This window comes from Eptesicus fuscus, chromosome 12, assembly GCF_027574615.1.
Source record: "Eptesicus fuscus isolate TK198812 chromosome 12, DD_ASM_mEF_20220401, whole genome shotgun sequence".
Taxonomy (NCBI): Eukaryota; Metazoa; Chordata; class Mammalia; order Chiroptera; family Vespertilionidae; genus Eptesicus; species Eptesicus fuscus.
The window spans coordinates 34,397,287-34,419,976 of NC_072484.1; the positions used below are offsets into that span (position 1 = coordinate 34,397,287).

General features: G+C 42.5%; 1 protein-coding gene, 1 long non-coding RNA gene and 1 pseudogene across 2 annotated transcripts in view; all 3 read left to right on the forward strand.

Annotated features, from left to right (window-relative positions):
- The window catches only part of LOC103293364 (uncharacterized), a 29,575-nt gene extending 20,516 nt beyond the window's left edge, over positions 1-9,059 (forward strand). Inside the window, exon 3 of the long non-coding RNA XR_008557627.1 lies at positions 8,974-9,059. This is a non-coding gene — a long non-coding RNA (uncharacterized LOC103293364). The remainder of the gene's footprint in view (positions 1-8,973) is intronic.
- LOC129147031 (tubulin alpha-1C chain-like) lies at positions 6,523-7,924 on the forward strand (annotated as a pseudogene).
- Positions 9,060-21,910: 12,851 nt separating the features above from the next.
- The window catches only part of ASIP (agouti signaling protein), a 73,558-nt gene continuing 72,778 nt past the window's right edge, over positions 21,911-22,690 (forward strand). The window contains exon 1 of the mRNA XM_054724058.1: positions 21,911-22,027. Coding sequence (XP_054580033.1) covers positions 22,026-22,027 — 2 coding nt within the window. The 5' untranslated portion in view covers positions 21,911-22,025. The remainder of the gene's footprint in view (positions 22,028-22,690) is intronic.

The following is a 22,690-nucleotide window of genomic DNA, read 5'->3' on the forward strand; positions in this document are numbered from 1 at the left end:
AAATATATTTTATTGATTTTTCACAGAGAGGAAGGGAGAGGGATAGAGAGCTAGAAACATCGATGAGAGAGAGACATCGACCAGCTGCCTCCTGCACAACCCCCACCGGGGGACGTGCCCGCAACCAATGTATATGCCCTTGACCGGAATCAAACCTGGGACCTTCCAGTCCGCAGACCGACGCTCTATCCACTGAGCCAAACCGGTTTCGGCAACATTTTTTATGTGCTAAGTGAATGTCAATACAGAGTTCTATATCCAGAGGAAATATTCCTAAGAAATGAATGTGAAATAAAGATATTATCAAATGAAGGTCATACTAAGGGAATGCATTGAATTACTAAAAGAATTACTAAAGAAAGTTCTTCAAAGAGAAGGCAAATGATACCAAAAGGAAACTGGGGACATTAGGAGAAAAGGAAGAGCAACAGAAATGGTAAATATTTCGGTCCATATAAAAGAGTTCTTTAAAATGTTTGATGGTTGGCCCTGGCCGGTGATCTAAGTGCTTAGAGCAGTGGTTGGCAAACCGTGGCTCGCGAGCCACATGCGGCTCTTTGGCCCCTTGAGTGTGGCTCTTCCACAAAATACCACGTGCGGGTGCACATGTACAGTGCGATTGAAACTTCGTGGCCCATGCGCAGAAGTCGGTTTTCGGCCTGGGTGAGTCTATTTTGAAGAAGTGGCGTTAGAACACTCAAGGGGCCAAAGAGCCGCATGTGGCTCGTGAGCCGTGGTTTGCCGACCACTAGGTTAGAGCATTGGCCTGCAGACTGAAGGGTTGTGGGTTTGATTTCAGATCAAGGGCAGATGCCTGGATTGCAGGTTTCTTCCCTGATCCGGTCGGGGAGTGTGTGGAATGCATCCAATCCATGTGTCTCTCTCACATCAATGTTTCTCTCTTCTCTCTCCCCTCCTCGCCCCCCACCCCCTTCTCTCTCTCTGAAAAGCAATGAAAAAAATATCCTCAGGTGAGGATTAACAAACCAAAAAAAAAGGAAACCTGTATAATACCGTACAAAAATTTTAAAGCCTACAGTAGATAAAATGGGATACTAAAAAAATTTAAAGAAGGCAGTAAAGGAGAAATAGAGGATCAAAAAGAGAAGAAACAGGTAGAAAACAAATAATAAAATGGTAGACTTAATCCAAATATATGAATTATTGCATTAAGGTTTAAATGTACCAATTAAAACACAGAGATTGTCAGAATTGATTGTTTATAAGTAGCACAACTACATGCTGTATACAAAAAAAAAAAAAAAAGCTCACTTCCAATATAATTATATAGTTAGGTTAAAACTAAAAGGATGGAAAAAAGATATTAACATGCAAATCAAAAGAAATCTGAGTGGCCTTGGCCAGTTTGGCTCAGTGGATAGAGTGTCGGCCTGTGGACTGAAGGGTCTCGGGTTCAATTCTGGTCAAGGGCACATGCCCAGGTTGCAGGCTTGATCCCCAGTAGCAGGCATGCAGGAGGCAACCGATCAATGATTCTCTCTCATCATTGATGTTTGTATCTTTCTTTCCCTCTCTGAAATAAATAAAAATATATTTTAAAAAAATCTGAATGGCTATATTAATATTTGACAAAGTGTTATTTGAAGAAATAATAAGCACCATGAAATCTTAGAATAAAGAAAATTATCAGGGATAAAGAGGGGCATTATATAATGATACAAGGGTCAATTTACAAAGAATCCTAATATATAAAAACCCAGGTCCATAACCACCGAAGGCTCGACCAACCGGAAGTCAGTCCTGCAGGCATAGTGACCCAGCACTGACTACTGAGGGGGCTGCAGATCAGGCCTGGAGAGAGGCCTGGACAGAGAAGCAGGGTCTGATCCGTAGCCTCCATGGCAGCTGTTAATCAGCCCTTGCCTCCCTTTTTCTCTCCGGGCCTCTGTGGGGGCTGCTGATCAGCCCTGCCTCTCTGATCAGGCCCAGAGATAGGCCCGGAGATGCTGACTGGCATAGAAACCAACCAATCAGAACCAAATCTGGGTGAACTGTGAGGAGCCAATGGCTGCATAGGAGGCAGAGCTTTTGACGCTGACTGGCATAGAAACTGACCAATCAGAACCAAATCTGGGTGAAGTGCAAAGGCAGAACCTAAGGTGGGGGCTGAGGAGGGGTTTTAAGGGCAACAGCTGTTTGGTGTAAGGTGTAAGAAAGTGGTTCAATTTTTTAATGACCAGTTTGGCAGTATAGTGCATATGGCTGGCTATCAGTCCATATAGAAGGATTATGTATTTTTGTCTGCCAAGAGCATCTCCTCCTGCTGAAAAAGGCTTTTCCTCCCCATTTAAGCAATCCTATCCTATATAATCTATACTAATAAAAGGGTAATATGCTAATTAGATCGGGTCAACCGGCCATTTTCTGGACATCCAACTTCCTTCCAGACAAATCCATGGTAGTGGGGACCGAGGCAGAGAGGGCAATTGGGGGCGAGATCAGGCTGGCATGGGAGGACCATTGGGGGTGAGATCAGGCCAGCAGGGGAGGGAAGTTGGGGGCGAGATCAGGCCTGCAGGGGAGGGCTGTTGGGGTCAAGATCATGCCGGCAGGGGAGGGCAGTTAGGGGTGATGAGACAGGCAGAGACAGTTAGGGGCAATCAGGCAGACAGGCAGAGAGGTTAGGGGTGATCAGGCAGGCAGGCAGGCAGAGGGGTTGGGGCAATCAGGCAGGTAGGCAGAGGCAGTTAGGGGTGATCAGGCATGCAGGCAGGTGAGCGGTTAGGAGCCAGCAGTCCCACATTGCAAGAGGGATGTCTGACTGCCAGTTTAGGCCTGATCCCTGTGGACATCCCCCAAGGGGTCCCCGATTGGAGAGGGTGCAGGCTGGACTGAGGGACGCCCTCCTCCCCCCTGTGCACGAATTTTGTGCACTGGGCCACTAGTATATAATAATCCTAAATGTGTGTACCCCAAACAGAAGAATATCAAAATACATGAAGTAAAACTGATAGAATTGAAAGGAAAAATAGATAAATCCACAATTATAGTTGGAGTATCAACATTCCTCTCCCTGTAATGGATAGAGCTACCAGACAAAAAAATTAGTGAGCATTGCCTGGCTGGTGTGGCTCAGTGGTTGACGTCAACCCATGAACCAGGAGGTCATGGTTTGATTCCCTGTCAGAGCACATTCCAGGGTTGGGGACTCAATCCCCAGTAGAGGGCGTGCATGAGGCAGCCAATCAATGACTCTCTCTCATTATTGATGTTTCTATCTCTCCCTCTCCCTTCCTCTCTCTGAAATCAGTTTTTTTTTTTAAATGAGTGAGCACATAGAAGAACTCAACCAAATACATGTAATTGATATTTATGGAACCATGCCATCCAACAACAGCAAAATACACATTTTTTAAGTGTACATGGAAAAAATAAGGTGTACATGGAAGTTGTAATCAATATAGACCATATGCTGGATCATAAAATGAACATTAACAAATTTAAAATAATTTAAATCATGCAAAGTATGATTATCTGACCTGAATGGAATTAGACTAGAAGTTAAAATCAGAAATATAACAGAAAAATCTCCAAAAATTTTGATATTAAACAGCATTCTTTTAAATAATAAAAAGGTTAAAATTTCAAGTGAAATTATAAAATATTTTGAACTGAACAAAAATTATAGTACAACAAATAAAAATACACCAAAGAAGTGCTTAAATAGAATTTATAGCATCAAATGCTTATATTAAAAAAGAAAAGGTCTCAAATAAATAATCTTGCACCTTAAGAAATTAGAGAAGAACTAAAACCAAGGCAAGCAGAAGGAAGGAAATAACCCTAGGGATAGGGATCAATGAAGTGGAAAACAAACAAAAATTTAAAGAAACTAAAAGCCAGTTCTTTGAAAAAAATCAATAAAATTGATAAACTTTTAGTAAGATTGACAAAGAAAAAAGAGAAGATACAAATTACCAATATCAGTAATGAAAGTAATTATACACTTTTAAAAGATAATAAAAATACAGACATTTAAAAGATAATAGGGAATACTATGAACAATTCTATGAACATAAATTTAACAACTTAGATGAAATGAACAAATTCCTTGAAAACCACAAAATTCAAGATAAAATAGATAACCTCAATATTTTTATAACTATTAAATACATTGAATTTATAGTTAAAAACCCACCAGAAGAGGAATCTCCTGTCCCACATGTTTCAGTTTACATACTGGATTACTTCATTTTTATGACATTTAAATTTATTTATTTTTAACTAATTAATTTATTTTTTTGTTAATCCTCACCTGAGGATATTTTTTCTATTGATTTTTAGAGAGAGTGGAAGGAAGGAAGGAAGGGAGGGAGGGAGGGAGGGAGGGAGGAAGAGTAGGGTGGGGGGGGGGAGAAACACACCAGTTCCTCCCACATGTACCCAGAAAGGGGCCGAGATTGAACTTGTAACCCAGGTATGTGCCCTTGACCAGGAATCAAACCTGCGACACTTTGGTCTGGAGGCCGACACTCTAACCACTGAGCACACCAGCCAGGGCTATGACATTTTTAAAAAGTCAAAAAACTATGGAGATGGAGAAAAAATATGAGTGGTTGCCAGAACTTAATTAGGTATGAGGGCAGAATGGAGAGTATGATTGCCAAAGGATAGCATGAGAGAATTTTGGGAGACGATGGAAATATTCTGTATTGTTTGTGGTGGTGGTTGTGTGAATCTATACATGTGCTAAATGAACTGTACACACAAAAAGTCAATTTTACTGTATGTTTATGTATAATTTTTTTTTGTAGAACCAGGACTCCTTGGGCAAATCACTGATTCCAGAGCTGGGACACAGGAGGTATAAGATGAGCCTAGAACATCTTTTATGCTATTAAGTAAGGAATTACTAAAAGTAAGAATGGGTACATGTTTTGAAGGGAAAGGAGCTAGCTTGAAGGAGCTCCTACTGACCATATCTGAAATGTTAGCACCAGAATAATTAAGGACTGTAATAAATTATAAACATTAAACATAGAAAAATATAAATCCCAACTCATAAAAAATAGATAAATAGATGAATGAATGAATGAATGAATGAATGAATGGCAAGGACTGATGCTTACCACTAAATGTGTAGGGAATGCTTAGATGCTGAAATCATCATTTTGCAGATATCATAACAAAAATTGGTTCAAATAAAATATCAGTAAATATTAAACTTAGGAGCAAATTTTTATGAGATGCAGGATATTTGCATGATCTTAGAGTGTGTCCCAATAGATGGTTTATTGGTTACCAGGGAAAAATTAGTAACTCTACAGTGGCGAAATCAGACAACTTGATCATGTGGTCATAATTAGCATAATTAATAAGGGGTAGATGGGTATTGTGTGCCTCTGGATTAAACCCTAAGAACAAACAACATTTATGTAGTACTCCATCAGAAATGTATAACATGAATCTAATTATTTGGAAACATCAGACAAACCCAAAATGTTCACGTATTTTGTCATGTTCTATTTTTTTAAATGTCAATGTCATAAAACACAAAGTCTGTGTAAATGTTCAAGATTAAAGAAGACTAAAGAGACATGAAAACCCAATGCAATGTCTGATCTTAGACTGGATCCTGTGCTACAGAGGCGGGGCGGGGCGGTGGGGGGGGAATCTATAATGGACATTATTGGGTCAATTAACAAAATTGGAGAATGGACAATGGACTAAAGTATATTAATGCTAAATTTGCTGATGTTGGTCAACATTATGTGGTAAGGTAAATAGGATGTCCTTATGCTTAGGAAATGCACACTGAAGTATTTGGAGGTAAAGGACCATGAAGTTTGCAACTTATTCTCAAATTGTTTGGAAAAAAACTGAGTGTTTGTACATGGATGTGTATGTGTATAGGGAGACAGACAGGACATGAAAATGATAAAGCAAATGCGTAAAAATGTTATCAGGAAACTATAGGTAAAGGGAATACAGACAATTTTTGTATTACATGTATTTTTTCAATTTTCCATAAATTTGAAATTATTTCCTTCCCCAATTTCTAAAATTATACTCTTCAAAAGATACTGATGAAAAAATAAATAGGCAAGCCATAGCCTAGAAAATATTCACTGTACACATATAGGACAAAGGACTTATATACAAATAACTCCTATTCAGTAATAAAAATAAACAAGCCCAATTTAAAAAGGGACAAAAACTTGGACACATACTTCATAAAGGAAGAAATATAGAAGGACAATAAACATATAAAAAATTCTTTCAATTAGCAATAATAGCACCTTGGATATACCTCATTGGCTATGATACTGCCCCTGTACCAAGTTACACTGGGAAAAATTATTTTTTAAAAAACAAAACATGTTTTTAAACTGTTAATGTTTAATTAATTTTATAATAGAAATTAAATTCAGAAAAAGTTAATAGAAATTTAGAATTAAAAGTATAGATTTCCCTCCTGGCTCCTTGGTAGCCTGTCATGGGAGGTCCTTGTCACCATCCTCTTGCCTCCTCTAGCCCTGTGGAGCCCCACAAGTCTCAATTATGCATAAATGTATCTCTGTCCACGTTGGCCAGGCTGGTGTCCAGATCAGCAATGCCTGCTGGGAATTCTGTTGCCTGGAATACAACATCCAGCCTGATGGCCAGATGCCAAGCGACAAGACCATTGTGGGAGAGATGACTCCTTCAACACATTCTTCAGTGAGACAGGCACTGGAAAGCATGTGCCTAGAGCAGTGTTTGTAGACCTGGAACCCACAGTCATTGATGAAGTTCACACTGGTACCTACCGTCAACTCTTCCATCTTGAGCAGCTCATCACAGGCCAAGAAGATTCTGCCAATAACTATGCCCATGGGAACTCCACTATTGGCAAGGAGATCATTGACCTCATCTTGGACCAAATTTGGAAACTGGCCGACCAGTGCACAGGTCTTCAGGGCTTCTTGGTTTTCCACAGCTTTGGTGGGGGAACTGGTTCTGGGCTCACCTCCCTACTGATGGAATGTCTCACTGTCGATTATAGCCAGAAGTCCAAGCTGTAGTCCTCCATTTACCCAGCTCCCACCCGCACCCTCCCGCAGGTTTCCACAGCTGTAGTTGAGCCCTACAATTCCATCCTCACCACTCACATCACCCTAGAGCACTCTCATTGTGCCTTCATGGTTGACAATGAGGCCATCTACAATATCTGTCATAGAAACCTCAATATTGAGCACCCAACCTACACTAACCTTAACCGCCTTATTTAGCCAGACTGTGTCCTCCATCACTGCTTCCCTCAGGTTTGATGGAGCCCTGGATGTTGATCTGATCGAATTCCAGACCAACTGGTGCCCTATCTCTGCATCTACTTCCCTCTGGGCATATATGCCCCTGTCATCTCTGCTGAGAAAGCCTACCATGAACAGCTTGCTGTAGCAGAGATCACTAATGTATGTTTTGAGCCATCCAACCAGATGCTGAAGGGTGACCCTCGCCACAGTAAATACATGGCTTGTCAATTGTGCTGTGGTGAAGTGGGTCTTAAAGATGTCAATGCTGACATTGCCACCATCCACACTGAGCGTACCATCCTGTGTAGACTGGTGCCCCACTGGCTAAAAAGTTGTTATTCATTACCAGCCTCCCACTGTGGTACCTGGTGGAGACCTGGCCAAAGTACAGCCAGCTGTGTGCATGCTGAGCAACACCACACTGTTGCTGAGGCCTGAGCTTACCTGGACCACAAGTTTGACATGATGTGTGCCTTTGTTCACTGGTATGTGGGTGAGGGCATGAAGGAAGGAGAATTTTCTGAGGCCCACAAGGACATGGCTGCCCTTGAGAAGGATTATGAGGAAGTTGGAGCAGATAGTGCTGAGGGAGAGGATGAGAGTGAAGAGTATTGACCTGTCTGCTTCAATGTTATAATCTGGTGTCTTATGACTGACTGTCTTATTTCTGTTGTTCTGTGAAGTCCATTTGTGTCCCAAACTTGTCAATAAAAGTGATGTTTTTATTTATAAATAAATAAATCCTATATAATAAAAGGCTAATATGTAAATCAACTGAATGGTTGAACGACCGGTCGCTATGATGCGCACTGACCACCAGGGAGCAGATGCTCAACGCAGGAGCTGCCCCCTGGTGGTCAGTGCACTCCCACAGGGGGAGCACCTCTCAGCCAGAAGCTGGGCTCACGGCTGTTGAGTGCAGTCCCGCCTCTGCTGCAGACGGGCAGTAAGGAGTGAGGAGTCCCGCACTATGAGAGGGATGTCGGAGTGCCGACCTAGGCCCTAAGACAGCAGGCGGACATCCCCGGAAGGGTCCCGGACTGTGAGAGGGTGCAGGCCAGGCTGAGGGACACCCCCAAGTGCACAAATTTTGTGCACTGAGCCTCTAGTAAATAAATAAAAGTCTAATAAATTAGATGTTAACAATGTATTCAAACTTGAAAATTAATATCTTGGAAAATAACAAAATGTCATCTTGCTGCAGATACAATCATTTCTGGACCAAGAAGTCACCTAGAATAACCAATATTGCAGAAGTCAGGAATCATGAATTAACAGGAATATCTTATATTTATATTAATCACTGGATCCTCTTAGCCATTTGATAAACCAGATGTCACAATACGATATCTCTGAATCCCACAAAAAAGTTGGGTTGCCAATTATCATGGAAATGTAAAATAGCCTGATATGTGAGAAAGAGCATTGGATAAGAAGTCGAAAGACTTCAAGTATAGTTCACAGTTCTGCCACTAACTAGCTAAGCAAATCACTTAATTGCTCTGGGCTAAACTTTTTTTAAATATGTAAAATGAAAATTATATATTAAATCATCTTCAAGAGCTCTTCCAATAATAAACGTTTGTGAGGTGGGAAAGTAAGTAAAATTGCAGAAGCATTGCCTAGTAGAGGTCTCTCATGTCCAACATGGTTATATGTGCTCAAGGATAGAAGATAGAAAGTACTTACCATGCCTACTTATCTCATTTGTCCTTAGAGACAGATCAAAGCATCTTAGTTGGTGAAGGAAATGATACCATGAACTCCAGAATACTGTCATGACAGCTTTCAAATCCAATGAGATAACTATACAGGTCAGTAAAAGAAAAATAACTTACAGAAAAAAGAAAATTCTTTTGTGTGTGTCACGCTCTGTGCTAATTATATAGCTATCTCATCTACTCTTTTCGTATGAGATAGGTTTACTGTCCCCATTTTTTAAATTTAAATTTTTGGATCACAGAGTTTAAGTGATTGGAAGCCCATATTCATTCCATATTCCATCCCATCTCTGTCTAGAGTCAAATTCTTCCATGGAACTTTCCTATTCCTTGCATAGAAACTTCCTTGACCACCCTGGCCTACAATGATTTCTTCTCTGAGTTTCTCTAGTGTGTATTATCTATACGACTACTTTCACATCTATAACTTTTTGTAATGTTGTTTATATTTGATTCATTTATTAATCAGTAAGCATTGATTGAACAGCCACCATGGAACCCCATTAGGCAGTGGGGATACACAGATGAATGACACAGTCCCTGCCTTCAGGAATTAAAATCTAGTGGAGGACACAACCCTATTAGCACTTTATTTAAACATCCCAATCCATTCTCAGATTTAATCACTTTCTCTGCTTCTCTCTCCTCTAGTTTGGGACATTCTCATTTCAGCTCTCAGGCCAACAAACAAACCAATGAGCCTGAAGTAGCAAAACTAAGCCTTAAGGGAAAGGAGAACTTTAATTAATGAATTATAGTAGCAAATAATCTGTAAGCATCAAGGACAAAACACAGAGGAGGTAACAATTGACAGAGAAATTTAAATTATCCTAAACAATAGCACTCTTCCCAGGCAGATGGGATGTGAGCCAAGTTCCCAGCCCTGTGGCAGTGCAGGGCACACAGCTGTCTTTTTAAAATATATTTTTATTGATTTAAGAGAGGAAGGGAGAGGGAGAGAGAAAAACATCATTGATGAAAGATAATCATTGATCGACTGCCTCCTGCATGCCCTACACTGGGGATGGAGCCTGCAACTGGGCATGTACCTTGACCGGGAATCAAACTGTGACCTCCTGGTTCATAGATCGATGCTCAACCACTGAGCCATGCCAGCCGGGCTGGGCGGGGTTATATTAATGAGGAGTTCTGGTCATGCCTACTAATAGGCTTGTCTCAGAAATGAACATTGCAAGCATTCTCTTTATAAAAAAAAATCTTTAGCAAGCTTTCTCTTAAGTGGAGCTGCATTCAGAGGATTTCTTGGTCTTATCATTGTAACCTAGAATCTGAAAAAGAGAGAGAACAATCCCTGTGATTTCCTAGAGTATTTACCCCACATCCTTCCTAGAGGTGCCCCTGAGGGGTATTCCTGCCCAAGCCTCATCCTGTCTACTAAGCAAGAGGTGAAGCAGATGAATAGATTCCATCTAGAATGTAGAGGGTTAGGAAACTGAAATTCATTGAGCATCTACTATGTATTACACAAGTTCTCATTAACACTGTGGAATATCGTTGCCCTCATTTTACATCTGAGGAAACAGAGACCCAAAGAGGTTAAATAACTTGTCCAAGGTCACATAGCTAGGAGGTGGTATTGATTCAGCTTGGAAAATGGCATCGAATGAAGTCTTAGTTCAGCAGTCTGTTGGATCCTGGCTCTACCAGGCATCTTCCATGGCTAAATGGGCAGGAGTCCCCCACACAGCAGGCTCGATCCCAGGAAGACCTAGACTGCCAAAGTGACTAAACGAAAGCCTGAACCCTGAGTTCAATGATGCTTCTCACTCAGCACTATTTCCACAAGTAAGTCCAAAAATCTGACAATTTAATTCTACTCTGCTGATATTAGTATATCATCATCCAAACTGACAGGAAAGTGGGCTGATGGTGACATGATTTATAATGTCATTTTTCTGTAAGGAGCTTCGTAGGAACTCTCTAAAACAATAGGCACCCCCCCCCCCCAAAATCATTTATATTTACCTTTGGGATTTGGGGTGACACTTGGCAGCAGTACGGTTTTTTATTATGGTGCTGTGGGCTTTTAAAAAAATCTTTATTGTTGAAAGTATTACATATGTCCCCCTTTTCCCCCATTGACCCCTTCTAGCCCGCCCCTGCCCCCTGGTGTTGTGTTTTTTAAATGTCACAGTTGTGCTCTAAGAGCTCCAGTCTTTTTTAGTTGATTGTTTTTAGATAAAAAGAAGGGAGGGAGGGAGGAGGAAGAGAGGGAAGGATGGAGGGAAGGATGGAGGGAGAGGAAGAGGGAGAGGGAGAGGGAGAGGGAGAGGGAGAGGGAGAGGGAGAGGGAGAGGGAGAGGGAGAGGGAGAGGGAGAGGGAGAGGGAGAGGGAGAGGGAGAGGGAGACCGATTTGTTGTTCTGTTGTTCGACTTATTCATTGGTTGATTCCTGGACTAGTATGTGCCCTGACCAGGGATCAAACCCACAACCTTGGTGTGTCAGGATGATGCTCTAACCAACTAAGCTACTCAGCCAGGGCCTGAATATGTTTAAGTTGGGTTGAAAATCAAAATCAGTAGTCTTTGGGAATGTGCTGATTGATGAAGAAGCACAAAGGGGAACCAATTGGTCATTAAAAGTTGCCATAAATGATCAACAACTGGGGTGGAAAGTCATAAATGCATAATTCTAGTTACCATTAAAAGCTGTTTCTTTGTTAGAATTTAGGTACAGAGCCTCAGCACTAAACTAGGCTGGGGAGAAAGATTCATTGGCCAAAAGACTTCAGAAATCTTTTCCATAGCTGGTTTATACCCTTTCAGAGTGGAGTTTATTTTTAGCCTCTAAAGTCCCTTCTCAGAGAAAAAGTCGTTTTCTTGCCCTGGACAAGGGCAAAGTACCCTGAAGTACATAAGGTTTGTCAGTTTCATCCCTGTCCACAGGCCTAGTAACTTTAAGATAGACTTCCTTAGGACTGAATGTCTCGTGATGGTGTTTTTATCTTTCTTTTAGGAAGGCCCTGAATTTCTCAAATTGCTATTGAGAGACTCAGATACTTTGTTTTATAAATACTAGTAGTAGTTACAGACTTATGTATCCATCAGTCACATTGTCTGTGCAAAAAGACTATATACTCTAATGAATATAAACTTAAGAGTACCAGTCTCTTAGGTCTACCAGGTAAGAGTGTTCCTTAATGTTTTGTTTTCAGTGCTAGACACACCTTACTGTAAACAACCTTTTTGAGTGAAAGCTACTTTGGAGTTGTTTCACCACTCCATGACCATTGCCAGAGTAAAGTTATTTATCAAAAGCCAGATCTCCAAGTCCAAAAGAAGAGAAAGGACTATTATTTGCAAGGTTCAGTCCTTAGAGCCTATTCTGCTCTGCTGGTGCATGGCATGTCCACAACTTGCCTAGACTTTAGGCCGAACCTGGTATCAGTTGGAGGTGGGAGATGAGGAAATACCTTTCAGAAAAACCATGTCCCTCTTGGGCTCCCAGGGTCCAGTTTGGATAACTTGTTCTAATAATACAAATTTATTCAGTCAGTCAGCTCCAAGTATCTATTGAGCATCTATTATGTATGCCACCCTATCTAGGTGCTAGAGAAGATCCAAAAAGAGAAATCTTACACAAGGTTGTAAAAGCATTTACACAAACTTGTAAAGGAAGCAAAGCTGGCCTTGGAAGATTCTCCAGTTTATTTTCTTTTATTACTTACTAGAGGCCCAGTGCATGAAATTTGTGCATGGGAGGGGGGGCGGGCTAGAAGGGGTCACTGGGGGAGAAGGAGGACATATGTAATATGCCTCAGCCTAACCTGCACCCTCTCCAATCTGGGACATCCCTCTCACAATCCAGGACTTTTGACTCCCAACCGCTTGTCTGCCTGCCTGCCTGATTGCCCCTAACCACTTCTGCCTGCCAGCCTGATCACCCCCTAACCACTCCCCTGCCAGACTGGTCAACACCTAACTGCCCTCCCTTGCCAGCCTGATTGCCCCCAACTGTCCTCCCCTGCAGGCCTGGTCTCCCCTAACTGTCCTCCCCTGCTGGGCCAGTTACCCCTAACTGCCCTCCCCTGCAGGCCTGGTCGCCCCCAAATGTCCTCCCCTACAGGCCTGGTCGCCCCCAACTGCCCTCCCCTACAGGCCTGGTCGCCCCCAACTGCCCTCCCCTGCAGGCCTGGTCGCCCCCAACTGCCCTCCCCTGCAGGCCTGGTCTCCCCCAGCTGCCCTCCCCTGCTGGCCCAGTCACCCCTAACTTCACTCCCTTGCCAGCCTGGTCACCCCTAACTGCCCTCCCCTGCTGGCCCAATTGCCCCTAACTTCCCTCCCCTGCCAGCCCAGTCACCCCTAACTGCCCTCCCCTGCCAGCCTGGTTGCTCCTAACTGCTCTCTCCTGCTGGCCTGGTCGCCCCCAACTGCCTTCCCCTGCAGGCCTGGTTTCCCCCCACTGCCCTCCCCTGCAGGCCTGGTTGCCCCCAACTGCCCTCCCCTGCAGGCCTGGTCACCCCTAACTGCCCTCCCCTATAGGCCTGGTTGCCCCAAACTGCCCTCCCCTGCAGGCCTGCTTGTCCCCAACTGCCCTCCCCTGCAGGCCTGGTTTTCCCCCACTGCCCTCCCCTGCAGCCTGGTTGCCCCCAACTGCCCTCCCCTGCAGGCCTGGTCCCTCCCAACTGCCCTCTCCTGCTGGCCTGATCACCCACAACTGCCCTCCCCTGCTGGCCATCTTGTGGCGGCCATCTTGTGTCCACATGGGGGTGGACATCTTATATGTTGAAGTGATGGTCAATTTGCATATTACCTCTTTATTATATAGGATAGTACTCAATAGTCCTAGTTTTAGCCCCCATGTCCCTGATTTACCGTCATGTACCAGACCTACTCTTTCAAAAAGTTTAGGACATGTACCAGTTATTATACATGAGATGATTAAGTTATATTGGACATGATTATAGGTGATAAGTAGACAAACATAAAATAACAAAGAATTACATCATAAGAAAGTATTTTCCTTTGCAGTTCTCTTTCAAGCCTGAATTACATGTAGAAGAAAGTCTCATTTGAGCCCAGTATGTTATTAACATTCTTGACCACTTCTTAATCTCCATTTTAACCAACAAATAGACCATAGACCTGAAGTTTTCTTCTGGGAGTAGCTATTTAGAATTTAATGCCACTGTTTTATATTAATTTTCTTTTCTAGGCTATATTATGTTTATGATCAATGACACTGATAATAGATTTTCCTTTTTACATAAATGTATTTACATTTTTATTTTATTTTTTAAAATACATTTTTATTGATTTCAGAGAGGAAGGGAGAGGGAAAGATAGAAATACCAACGATAAGAGAGAATCAATGATCGGCTGCCTCCTGCATGCCCCCTGCTGGGGATCAAGCCTGCAACCCGGGCATGTGCCCTTGAACTGGAATCAAACCCGGGATCTTTCAGTCCACAGGCTAACGCTCTATCCACTGAGCCAAACTGGCTAGGGCTGTATTTGCATTTTAGAAAAGTTAATTGATTTAAAGAAAAATATTAAGTAAATAATACTTTAGAGGAATGGGGATATGGTTGAGATCCTGACACTGCTATTCAAATGACTAAAGTTTGGGAAACATTTCTTTTCCTCAACTCCAGTCCAACCAAAGTTACTGTTTGTGATCTATTCCTGTCCTTTGCTGGACCTAAACTAATTCAAGATCAGATTGTGATAATGACTGATAATGGGTTAGTTTACCATTATAATTGGACTTTCAGATGTTGAGCCTAAATAAATCATCTTAATGGTAGAAATTTTATAAAAAGACAAGCAAGGTAAGATATTTGTAGTAATAGAAATTTTCACAGTGCTAATATTGAGTGCTGCCATTTATTTGGGCTTTTTGATATTCTCTAATTCTCCAAACAACCCTGTGAAGCATTTATCAGATGATGAAACTGAGGCACAGGGAGGTTAAACAAAACTGTTTCTTGGTCACTCAACTAAAAAGGTTCAAAACCAAGATTCCAGCCAAGGTTTTCCCACTACACCATTGGTCTCTGGTGCCTGGAACCTCTGGCCACACGGGTTCCTATCTGTTTCCCCTGAGCATAAGGCAAACCCTAGAAAAGATACACAAATTAAAATCTGAGGAATTCGAGGGAGCACATGAACAGTGTACAATAATGTTACACAGTGAAATGGAGAGATACTGTGGAAATATGTTCAGAGTGGATGAGACTACTTGGAGGAAGTCAGGGCTCTACCAGAGAATTGAAGAGTCACCTGATTGCATTAATCTCTGCCCTGCCTTTTGCCACATAGCTCACAGACCTCCTTGTAGGACCAGGCCAGCCTTAATGCCTCCTGCTGACTTCAGGCATGCAGGAAGGAACAAGTGCTCTTGCTGCCTTACTTCTGTCTCTGGAAAGGATTCCTTTCCTCCCAGCCTGTAGCCCTGCCTCAGCTGAAGTTGGTGCTGCCTTCGGGACAATGCAGAGGCAGGCAGGGTGCACCTGCTTCTGGAAATAGAGCTCCTGTCAGCTCTGCTACTGTCCCTGCGAGGCCAGGGTCACAGGCCAGCTGTGCTCTGAACCAGGAGTCTAGGCGAGAGTTTCAAGTCCTTTTAGGAATCTGCTATCATGTTAACCTGGGGCTTTGAGTCAACAGCTGGGAATATCCTCTGTGACATGATGTAGGGAGAGAATGCTGAATCTCACCTCCTGCCTATGCAATGGACCAAGGCATTCTTGTCACCATCACAATCACACCTGACTTTACCAGTTAGTTTACAGAACACCTCAGATGAGAATTAAGGTAATAGGTATGAAAGAAGTTGATAAACTCTAAGGCCCCAGAAAAATGTGCAAGATGATGATACTACCAGAGCTTGCCTAACCTATTCCAGAGTTTAGTCCTTGGATCTCTGTCCTTTTCTCTATTCCCATTCTCCCTGGGTGATCTCTTCTGTTCCCCTAGTTTTAATTATTATCTATATGCCAATAACATGAAAACCCAAATAGATCTCTCCCCAGAACTGTAGTTTTTATTTCTAACAGATTCCTAGATATATCCATTTCCATGAATTCCACAGATACATTCGAGTAAACAAAATTTACCCCCTTCCTCACTAAGCCCAGCTCTTCCTTTGAAATTCAGCATCTAATGGGTGATGCCATCACTCACACAGTCACCTGAGCTTGATCCTGGGGGTCTTCCTTGATGTTTTCTTTGCCCTCATCCCCTTTCACCCAAGGCCCTTAGATGTGTTGCTTTCCCCCCAAACTCACTAATTCAGGTGCTCATTTTCCATGTATTATTCTGCCTTAACCTAGTTTATTTTCTTTGGTCTCCTTGTCTCCAGATGTATCAATCACATCAATCAACCCTCACACATCTGCTCTCATGATGTTTATAAAATTAAATCTGACCATATGTCTCCCCTGCTAAAAAACTCTTCAGTGACCAAGGATATGATCCAGGCTCCTTAATCTGATATGTCTAAGGCCCTTCCTGTCTGCTGCTTCTGACCCTTCAGGTCCCTCCTAACCCCACCCTTGTTTCCCTCTGTCTTTGCTATTGCTGGCCTTTCTGTCTGAAATGTGGTCTCCTTCTGTTGTCAATGCCCTGCCTCCACATAGGTAATCCTATTTATCATTTAAGATTCAACTCAGATATCACTTCTTTAAGAAGCCTTCCCTGAGTAGCCCCATCCCCTGGTGCCTTAGGTTCATTAAGTGCTTGCATGTCTTATGTATATCTCCATCAAGCACTGACCTCATTTATTATTATCACTTATTTCTTATAATTACATTATAGTTATGCATCTCTTCTCCTGGTCTATTATATTAACCCTTAGCAGGCTGAGACAGTGTCTTTGCAGCCTCTGTTTCTAGTATAGTGCATGGCATAAACTAAGCCCCCAATAATTGAATGTTAGAAAAGTAGTCTTAGCTTTTAAAATATGTCTTCAGTGGTAAAAACAAAAGAATCATTTTAGCTAAACCTCATTTACTTAGCATTCTCTTGCTCTAAATCCATGAGCATTTCAGCTAGTAAACTGAATAGATTTTTCTGAATATATTTTAAGTTTATGCCAAAACTGCATAGTAATATTTCAAAAAGATATTCCCTTAAACATTCCAGTGCCCAATTTAGCGATTATAGGTCATAGGTTCTCTCCTTATTTCCTGCTACTGGGTCTTCAAAGAGCTCCAGCTGCCTAGCTGGTGTGGTTCAATGGTTGAGCATCAGCCTATGAACCAGGAAGTCACAGTTTGATTCTGGGTCAGGGAACATGCACGAGTTTTGACCCTCAATCCCCGATAGGGGGCATGCAGAAGGCAGCCGATAGAGGGTTCTCTCTCATCATTGATGTTTCTATCTCTCGCTCTCTCTCTCTCTCCCTCTTCCTTTCTCTCTGAAATCAATAAAAATATATTAAAATGAAAGATCACCTGTTTAAAAAAAAAAGGAGCTCCAGCTAGAAGAAACACAAACATTTCAGATACTCTTCTCCCCAAGGTGTGGGGCAGAGCTCTGGTATGGCAATCTGAGGTCAGATTCGTTTCACAACAAGGTTTGAGGAGTTTCAGTACTCAGTTTGAGTAGTTTCAGTACCCAGTCTAGTGTGTCACTGTGCCCAGGTCCCTTTCCTCCTACTTCTGGGGCATGTCCCTTGGCCAAGTCTACCTTTGAATCAGGCTCCATGACTTGGCAAAGGAGGGACTGGATGGTGCTCAGGTGTGAAGCATGCTCAGAGCAGCTTGCATGCCCAAATACATATATCCTGGAACTTTTCCAGCCTCTCACTTCTGAGAAGCAGGTTTAAATTAAATAAATCAAGTTGGAGGTTTCTTTGTGCCAAAAAACCTACAGACTTTAAAGGAAAGTGTGAGGGCTGGTATTAAAACACTGTTAACAGGTATAGCTTTGTATCATTAAATACATATCCTCTAAAAGTCATGTTTCTTGAGTTTTCTAAATATCCTTGGCTCTCATCCACCTTGGTCCAACCTTGGTCCTTTTTGGGAGATGTCTTACAGTCAGTGCTTGCCCCCCTTGGTGCTCTTTGCCAGTGACAATGGTCTATTCTAGGTCCCCTTCTGTAGGCCTAGTGGCGTCATGGAGACCTCTGCTGAGGCTTTCAAATAGCAGTGCTTTTGCTCACTTCCCTGAGCACACAGTCATCTGCATTCAAGGTCCTACTGTTCTAGGGATCTGTGGGGGAATAGGAGACTCTTTAGCACCATCCCCTTCAGAGACAGGCTCAGGAAATTCTCTTTCTGCCCTCCTCTAATCCGAAGAGCCCTTTATTTCTCTCAGCACAACTTTACCACCTCTGAGAACTTGGGCTGCTTTCAAAAACAAAAGCCTATTGATTTATTTTTTATTTTTTCTGAAGTGAAAGAAGGCCTGATCTCCAGAACAAAAGGCCCTGGTTACTCTTTTGGGAGAGGCAGTGTGAAGAATGAATGCTTCATTCTTTCACAAAGAACAGAAGTGTCTGATATCACAGAAAATAAGAGTTAATTCCTCAAACAGGTTAGCCCATCAAACACAGAAGCAAAGCTTATTTCATACTTTGTTCCCAGGGTGTGAAAGCCTCTCCAGGAAGAGGCAATAGGCCAAATTATGGTAGAGATCCACATTGTAATTTCCAAGATCCAAATTATAATTTCCAGCCTCAGACTGGGGAGTGCTTTAAGTAAACAGCAAATGTAGGCTCTCCCATCTTCGGTGTAGATCCTAGATTAACTGGCATAGATGGGGCTGGTACCTCCATATTTCAATTCCCTATCACTGGCTTATTTAGGCTTCCCATTTTCTGATTTCCAGAAGAATTCTGAAGAACCAATAAGAGAATTACCCCAAGACCACATATGACCTTTGAATAATGATGGAATAATAGAAGAATTTTCCCTTGATCATTGATTTCATTTGCATAGATTTTTACTTTTTAGTATTTTGTGATGACCCACGTCCCTCATGGTTCAGGGTTCAGGCTCTGGAGAAGGGCCGAATGCAAATGACAGAGACAAGACAAGAAATAATAATTTGGAAATTGGGGGGCCAGGCGGGAGCCCAACGCAAGAGGAAGGACTCCACTTGTGTTCAGGCCTTGCCATCCTTTTATTCAATTTGGGATACACCTATAGCCCTTAGGCAGGCAATTCCAGTAACAGACAGACTATCTTATCAGTAAGGATTTACATGACTATCTGGTCGGGAAGTTGCTTCAGCTACCATTGTCTCGACTAAAGAGTCAGTGCATAGCTCTGACCTTTGCCAGGGCTCAAGCGTCACCAGCACTCTGGGCTCCTTGTCCAAACCTCTATGCTAATGAAAACAATAGGCAGCTTCCCACAGTATTTCATTAAAATATAATTATTTTAGCACCACCTTAAATTTTGCACTCAAGATTCATGCCTTCCTCTTTGGCCGGTGTGGCTCAACTGGTCAGGCATCATCCCGCCCACTAAAAGTTTGCTAGTTTAATTCCCAGTCAGGCCACATGCTCCAGAAACTCAATCCCCAATAGGTGATGTGCAGGAGGCAGCCAATGGATGTTTCACTCTCACATCAATGTTTCTCTCCCTCTCCCTTTCTCTCTCTCTCTCTCTTTTTTTAAATTAAAAAAAAATTTAGATATATTTTTTATTGATTCCAGAGAGGAAAGGAGAGGGAGAGAGAGAGAGATGGAAACATCAATGATGAGAGAGAGAATCATTGATTGGCTGCCTCCTGCATGCTCCCTACTGGGGATCAAGCCTGCAACCCCAGCATGTGCCCTGACTGGGAATCAAGCCCTGACCTCCTGGTTCATACTCAACCACTGAACCACACTGGATGGGCTCCCTTCTTCTCTCTCTGAAAAATCAATAAAAGATTTAAAAAATAAAAATAAAAAGATGCATGCCTTCCTTTTCTCACCGTAGTCCCTGGGTGGCTTCCCCTGCCTTAGCTACCTGGAAATCCTGTGGTTTGCAGGGGGTGGTGAATGGCCTGGGGCTCGCTGTGTGAGACCATTGGTGGAATGAAAGCATCTCAGCCTGACCTTGGGTGAGTGTTAGGGGCTTTCCATCCTGGTCTAGCACTTCTCCCAAACCCTCAGCTGGACTATATTAAGGCCACATCTATGAGGTACAGTGAAACTTCTGGGCATCAAGCCAAGAGTCCTTTGATTATTTGTCACAGATGGGGAGAATTTGTTAACATACCACTATTAATCAGGGATCATATGAGGATCCAAGAATTTCACTAAAATCTAGATGGTTCTGATTTTGCTAAGTGCACATTCATTAGCATGTCCCATGATAAGACGACCAGCATTTCACCACTTCATTACACCTGTGTTCCTAGCCTCATGTGTAGTCATTTCCCCAAGAACATTCTACTCTCATCACAGGGAACAATTTGGTCTGCTTGCTGTTTTCCAAACATAGCAAGTACTTTCATGTCTCTATGCCAAGCATGTCAAACTCAAAGGTTGACACAGGCCAAATAAACAAGGTTTAAGTTTATGTGGGCCACAAAAAACCAAAAGCTTCAATTTTCATAGAACGTAGTTTTATTTCGATAGAGACATGCTGAATACAAAGGGCTGAAATAAATGAGTAATGGTTAAAATAATAGAACATTTTAATAAAAATTAATATTTTTCTTGAGCATTAACTTAACAGACACTGAATAACTGCACAAATTAATAAGCATAATGCAAATCAACCTATTTTTCTTGTTCTCCAAAAGTGAAATATTTCCTGTTGCGCACAACAAACAAGTCCGCATAAGACTAATGACGTAGCAATCAGCTGCTAAAATATTCGCTGCTAGTATTAGTGGAGAGAAATGGTGTGCCTGCGTGTTAGGTGCATAAGGGAAATTAATGCAACACGAGTATAGTCATTAGTTGCATAGTCATGCAACAGTCATTAGTTGTAGTTCATTATTAATAACTAGAGGCCCAGTGCACAAAATTTGTGCACGGGAGGGTGGTCCCTCAGCCCGGCCTGCACCCTTTCCAATACAGGACCCTTCGGGTGTTGTCCGACTGCCTCTCCTAATCTGGGACCACTGGCTCCTAACTGCTTGCCTGCCTGCCTGCCTGATTGCCCCTAACCCCTCTGCTTGCCTGCCTGATCAACCCTAACCACCTCTGCCTGCCTGCCTGATCACCCTTAACTGCTCCCCTTCTGGCCTGATCACTCCTAACTGCTCCCCTGCTGGCCTGATTGCCCCTAACAGCCTCTGCCTCACCCCAAACCCGGGACCCAGGCTTCCCTCCCTCTGGCCGGCCGCAGGCACTCAGGACCTGGGCCAGCTTCACCTGAGCCAGCCGAAACCAGAAGCAGGGGACCATGGGCAGGCAGCTTCACCCGGGCCACAACCACAGGTGCCTGGGACCGCAGGGTGGGCAGCTTGTCCCTCTCCTGGGCCACAGGCGCAGGCGCAGCCACTGGGGCCCAGACCGCAGGGCATGCAGCTTGTTCCTCTCCTGGGCCGCAGCCTGGCTGATCCCCATTCCTCTCTCCTCAGTGTTGAGTGCCTGAGCCGTTATGGCGTGATGGTGAGAGGACATGATGACCATTTGCATATTAGCTCTTTATTACATAGGATTATGTATAACAGGATATTGTAAAAATTAAGTTATGAAATTTTTATTAAAATGTTTCTTACATACCATTATATTGGCCGGGCTACAAAAATATTCGTTGTGGGCTGCATGCAGCCCTCGGGCCGCAAGTTTGACATGCTTGCTCTATGCCTTAGCTCATGCTGTTTCCTTGCCTGGAATACGCTCCCTCTCCACCTGATGAACTCTTTACTTATCTTCAAAGCCAAAATTAAATGCCATCTCCTCTGTAGTTTCCCCTGACATGTTCCCCTTATTGAAATTCACCAACACTCCTCATAGTCTTTGCCCCCTTGTTACACAGCTGTTTTTTATGTCTCCTTTTCAGATGGTGAACTCAGTGAATGGCTTGAGAACTCAAGAGAGAACAACTCCTAACGTTACTTCCTCTCCACATCCTCTTCAACCTCTGACTTTATTCATCTGTGTCTCCACAGCTCTTAACATAATGCTGGGCACATGTAAGTACTTAACAAAGGTTTGTTGAATATGATGAATGCTGGAAGGTATCAAACAAAATGTGTGTTTTTTTAAAATTTTTCACTTATTTCCACTTCACAGAAGATTTTGGTTACTGGTCTCAATTTCCTCTCCTGATTATTTCTTTTCTTTCTGGCCTTATGCATTCCATTCCAATTTTACCTAGCTTTCTTTGGCTAGCTTTCCCAACCCTAACACTCCACTCATATATCCCCTCATTCAGCATTTATTTATTGAACACTCAATGTTCTACTGGCTCTATTATAGGCATTGAGGGTATAACAGTGAACAAGATAGATGGGATATTTTCATGGAAATTACATTATGGTTGGATAACTAGACCAAAACAAGTAAGCAAACAAAATAATTTCAAGTAGTAATAAATTCTCAGAAGAGAGTAAAGTGATATGATAGGGAGTGAGGTGGGAATCACATGAAAGAGTTTGTCGGGAAAGCCTTTCTAAGGAGGAGACATTTGAAATCTGGAGAATGAGAAAGAGATGGCCATATGGGGATCTGCTAAAAAAAAAATTTTTTTTTCAAGTGGAAAAGTCAGCACATGCACAGGCCCAGAGACAAAAACAAATGACTGAATAATATAACGCTTTATAGAAGTAAATAAAATGGTAAAGATTTTTCTTAGT